The sequence below is a fragment of the Nicotiana tabacum genome, chromosome 23, assembly GCF_000715075.1.
Source record: "Nicotiana tabacum cultivar K326 chromosome 23, ASM71507v2, whole genome shotgun sequence".
NCBI classification, from domain to species: domain Eukaryota; kingdom Viridiplantae; phylum Streptophyta; class Magnoliopsida; order Solanales; family Solanaceae; genus Nicotiana; species Nicotiana tabacum.
Window position 1 is genome coordinate 20151064 of NC_134102.1, and position 5463 is coordinate 20156526.

A 5463-nucleotide genomic window follows, 5' to 3' on the forward strand; every position below is an offset into this window, starting at 1 on the left:
TACACTTCTTTGACTCCCTCCGATGTTGGGAATTTAAGAACCTAGTGAAGGTACAACTCTCATGTTATGGATCCATGGCCTTCCAAAAAGGGCGTTGTACCTCATGTCACCCTCTATTACGTGGAACTTCATTTCCTGAATGGTCCTCGCCACGTTTATCGGCAGAATTATCTCGCCTTTGGTGGTTTCACATGCCATATTGAATCCGTTTAGAACCAGGGTTGCGGGTATGACCTGATCCTGTAGACCGAGCTGTTCTACAACCTTCGATCTAATAATGTTGGTCGAGCTACTTTGATCAATTAACACACGCTTAACTTTAGTTTTATTCATAAGTACGGATATTATCAGTGCATCGTTATGAGGTAGCATGACTCCTTCTGCATCTTTATCATTAAAGGACAAGGTTCCTATGGGTGCGTAATCCTGAGTTCGAGGTCGTTTTTCTCTCATAACCGATGTCTTAGTGCGTTTAAGCATCGACCCTTGAGGGGTATCGACGCCGCCGATGATCATGTGGATGATGTGTTGTGGTTCTTCCTGTTCTCTTTGTTTCCCGAAATCCCTATTTTTGAAATGGTTTTTGGCCCTGTCGCTTAAAAATTCTCGAAGGTGCCCTTTATTGATTAACCGGGCTACCTCCTCTCTTAGTTGCCTGCAATCTTCAGTTTTGTGGCCATGGGTGCCATGATATTCGCACATTTGATTGGGATTCCTCTGGGCAGGATCGGTCTGTATGGGTCGAGGCCATTTAGTGTCTTTGATGCGTCCGATAGCCGACACGATGGCGGATGCATCAATGCTGAAGTTATACTCCGATAACCGTGGCGCTTCCTTAGGTCCGGTAGGTCTGTCGAACCCATTTCTGTTCATCAACCCCCGAGACCCTTGACCTCGATCATTTCTTTTGTTGCCTTGTCCGGGGTTACGTCTCGATTCATTGATTCTGTGGTTTCCACTATACGGTCAGTATCGGTCCCTGATCGGACCTTGTTCTCGATTGATATCCCTTCTAGGAGCGGGTTCAGACCCCAACTGATCGTCTTCGACTCTAATTTTTGATTGGTACCGATTATGCACGTCGGCCCAAGTAATAGCTGGGTACTCGATCAGGTTATGCTTCAATCGCAGTGAAGCCGTCGAACTTCGTTCGTTCAAACCTTGAGTGAAAGCCTGAACAGCCCAATCGTCTGTGACTGGTGGCAGATCCATTCGTTTTATTTGAAAACGAGATACGAATTCCCTTAGAATCTCGTTATCCTTTTGTCTTACCTTGAACAAGTCCGACTTTCTGGTTTCGATCTTTATGGCCCCAGCGTGTGCTTTTACAAAGGAATCTGCAAGCATAGCAAAAGAATCGATAGAATTAGATGGTAAATTGTGATACCACATCATTGCTCCCTTTGACAGGGTTTCACCGAATTTCTTCAATAATACGGATTCGATTTCATCGTCCTCTAGGTCGTTCCCTTTGATGGCACATGTGTAAGAGGTGACATGTTCGTTGGGGTCGGTAGTTCCGTTATATTTAGGAATCTCGGGCATTCAGAATTTCTTTGGGATCGGTGTAGGAGCCGCGCTTTGGGGGGGAAGGCTTTTGTACGAATTTTTTGGAATCTAAGCCCTTCAATATCAGTGGTGCCCCCGGGATATGATCAACCCTGGAGTTATATGTTTCCATCTTTTTGTCGTTTGCCTCGATCCTCCTTTCACCTGATTCTATTCGTTTGGTCAGTTCTTCAAACATCTTAGCAATTTCGGGATTAGTCCCCGACTCTTCCTCATTTGACCTTACTATAGCTGGTTCCGTTCTATGGACAATTTCTCAGGGTGGACTGGGCTCCGGCATGCTCGGTATCTGGGTTTGACTCTGTAACTGAGCTATTGCTGCCTGTTGAGCTTGCAACATTTTGAAAATCATGCGCAAGCTGACGCTGTTTTCTTCGACGTTATGGGTATCTCGAGCTGCAGATCGAGTGCCACTATGAATGTTATTTTCAGATTCAGAATGTAGGTTTGCCTTAATGGCCACATGCGAATTAATGTCTAATGGCACTTCGACTCGAGCCTCAACGGCGTCGACAAGCGGCCTTTCGGTCCTGGGCGTCAAGTTGTTGTTTTCATCTTGAAGGCCAGCTTCGTTGTCGATAGGTAAGGCCATTTAATTGATAGTTAGTCATTGCTAATCTGAAATCAAAGACACTTCCGGAAACAATCGTACAATGGCGTGTTTTGCGGATTTGTATCAAATAACCACTGTTATCCTTAGCCCCACGGTGGGCGCTAAACTGTTTACCCAAAAAACGTATATAGTTGAATTTGTATGTAGTTCTAAAGGTATGTGGTATAACTTAACACAAATCGTTAGAGTAAAATGGAAATATAGAATATTGATTGCGAAGAATGAAAAATAAGCAAAGTTGGAAAGAAGATGATTTATGGATTAAGCAAGATGAATCAATCTATATAGCTAAAAAGGATAACTCTTCAATATAAGAGTGTATGGTCTCTGAGTTACTATGTAGATAGAAACTTGGTCTTTACAGAAATAGTAACCAACTCCTTTATAGTGGATGGATCCTACTTTAGATACAATTAAAAATACATAGTGGGAGACCCATGATAAATTATTTTTCCATAATTCCTGCCAGGATTCTCTCCCCTAGTGCGGTTGCAACGGCTCTTGTCTATGAGCTCGATATTGACTCGAGCTCGATACTGACTCGAGCTCTCGATCTTGACTCGAACTCGATTCTGATTCGGAGCCTTGTATTGATTCGGGGACAGTATTGGTCGGTCTCTATCTCGTAAGTTCGATAACTTCATCATAGTTCGATTTGGATTCGGACTCGATAATGATATGGAGCTGGACATTGATCGGTTTCTAGGGCTCGAAACTTGATGACCTGACTTCGGACCTCAATCTGATCTTTGATCCAATGCATTACCATTTCGACCGGTTCGTACGAAGAACTAACCGGTTTTGACCGTATACAATAGGTTAAGTGCTCCAAGCTTGTCCAAGAGGATTACATTCTCGAATTATGAACTTGAGATCTCTACTTAAAAAGGTGGATGGACATTTACCATTCTACCATACCCCACTGGTTATATATATACCAGTTATTCAGTCTTTGTAACTATGTATACTTTATTGGCAATTAGTAGACAAACATAAACAAACTAGGATATTTACCTGCATGACATCTATTTCCTATTCTATAGGAGTATTTAACAAAACAGTATGATTTTTTCGCTATATTTCAGTATTTACTATAATTTTTATAGCTGTTACAAAGTACAAGCTAGTGGGAAGCTAGTATTTGAGGGCCCAAAGTCACTGCTCTTTTGTATAAAGCAATTGTCAAGCCCCAACTACACTTGAAAAAGTTAAAAGTCAATAACTAGAAGAAATCAAGAAGAAAATTACTTCAAATCTGGTTTCTCCAATGAATCATCAACTTCAAGTATCAGATAAAGAAGACAAATCCTCATCATCAGAAGAAGAGGAAGAAGAAGAAAAAGAAAAGGAAGAGGATTTTTTTCAAGAAAATATCCTCCAAATTCATTACCAAAACCAGCATTTCCACCAATTCTACCAAAAACAAACAGATTCCCACTACGCAAAATGGGCTAATTTCACTTCCCCTGCTTTAGTCCCAAAGCACCAAAATAACACACAATGTCCAAGTTACAAAGAAGAAATCAAGAAAGTATCACCAAAAAAGAAGCCAAAGAGAACCAACACAGATGTGATAGAAGTCCACAGAAGCCGCATTGTCCGAGCTACAGGACGAAAAGACCGGCACAGCAAGGTTTCAACAGCTAGCGGCCCGAGGGACAGGCGAGTGAGGCTCTCACCAAACACTGCAATTCAATTTTATGATGTCCAAGATCGACTTGGCTATGACCGTCCAAGTAAGGCGATCGATTGGCTAATTAAAAAAGCTAAAGCTGCAATTGATGCACTTGAAAATAATCCCTTTCAAGTGTTTTCCAGACAGATTGACTCGACAAATAAAGCATTGAATTGGCGAACAATAAATGTTGAAAACGAAGAAGGCCAATTTGCTCTTGACCAGAGTCCAAAAGTTAGTCAAGAATATAGTGACATTCCAAAATATGAATGTGGAGTTCAGAATGACAGCCCAATTGGGAATTTGAGCTTGCTTTCATCAGCTAATGACCCCAAGATTCAATTTGTAAGTGATTTTCAGAGATACCAACAAGGCCATTTTCACTCAGATACCAAAAAGCAAGCTCAAGACAGCCTTTTCAATTTCCAGTCATCCCAAGATCAGTCCATTCTTTCTTCAAACAACAATTTAGAGTTAAGAGAGGATTCAACATTCAGCTTTTTATCACATAACTTCCCCTCAGTTTTAGGCCAAAACCAGCTGTTTTATCAGAGGGAATCCCTTCAGTCCAGTGCTTTTAGTGTTCCATTGAACACACAGTTTCAGACTGTTTCTTATGCTAACAATGGATTTGTCAATGAAGAAGAGGAACATGGTACATTTTCCACTCCTTCAGCCATTAATGCAACTACACTTCTACATTATCAAGATTAGCTTTTCACCAAGTCCATTTCCTGCATTATTACATTTCTTGGAGCTGAAATATTTGTGAGTAAGATGTTATGTATAATTCCTATTATAGAAAGGAAATATTTCAGGGTACATCTTATCAGTCTCGTCAATGCAAAGTCGTTGTTCATGCTTCAGATCTTTTTATATGATTTTAAACAATCTTCATAATAAATGACTTTTGCTTTTGACTAAGTCTCAAGATCCATTTTTTTAATAGTGTAAGCACTTTCAAGATCAATTTTAGATAGTTGTAAATGTCACGCGCTTGGACAAGTTCATCAAGTTCTTGTTAAGACATATAATAGCAGTATAAATTAAGTATCGCAAAAGCATACCTGGTCCTAACAGAGGCGGGTGTAGAGCAGTGGTACCGGAATATCTGTACAAACTTATGTTTAAAGATCCATTAAAATTGCAAAAATTAATAGTTATAAACTCATGACTTTTTAACGCATAGTGAGTTTAACGCTAAGAACCTTAAATATTGAACCCGTAAAACATATATTCTTCTGAGTTCTAAGTCCAGATAAAAGAGAAGATTTGCAGTAAGTTTGTAAACAATTGTATAAATATTGGAATGCCTGTTGAATTGAGAAACCAGAATTTACTATGATATCATGTGTATACTTTCATGTAGTAATGATGGCTACAAGAGAGTAGCTTTTCATTCATGTGGGCAGTTTTGGGGCCATTAAATAAAAGGAGTTCCCAAACATAGAAAAATAATAACAGTAGACTAGGATATGTTGGGTTAATTATTTGTAAGTTCAAATACAGAAACAGCAAGATTAGTAAATATAATAAACATAGATAGGGCTACCTATTTGGTTGGGCTACAGTTGTTGCCATATGGGGGCTACATATCTATTCATAG

The 5463-nt window shown here is 40.0% G+C and overlaps 1 protein-coding gene across 1 annotated transcript; it reads left to right on the forward strand.

Moving 5' to 3' along the window:
* Positions 1–3337: 3337 nt before the first annotated feature.
* LOC107796469 (uncharacterized) lies at positions 3338–4735 on the forward strand. Its single transcript, XM_016619251.2, has one exon. It carries the CDS (start codon positions 3450–3452, stop codon positions 4569–4571), a length of 1122 nt encoding a protein of 373 aa, XP_016474737.1. The 5' UTR covers positions 3338–3449; the 3' UTR covers positions 4572–4735.
* The last annotated feature ends 728 nt before the right edge of the window (positions 4736–5463 follow it).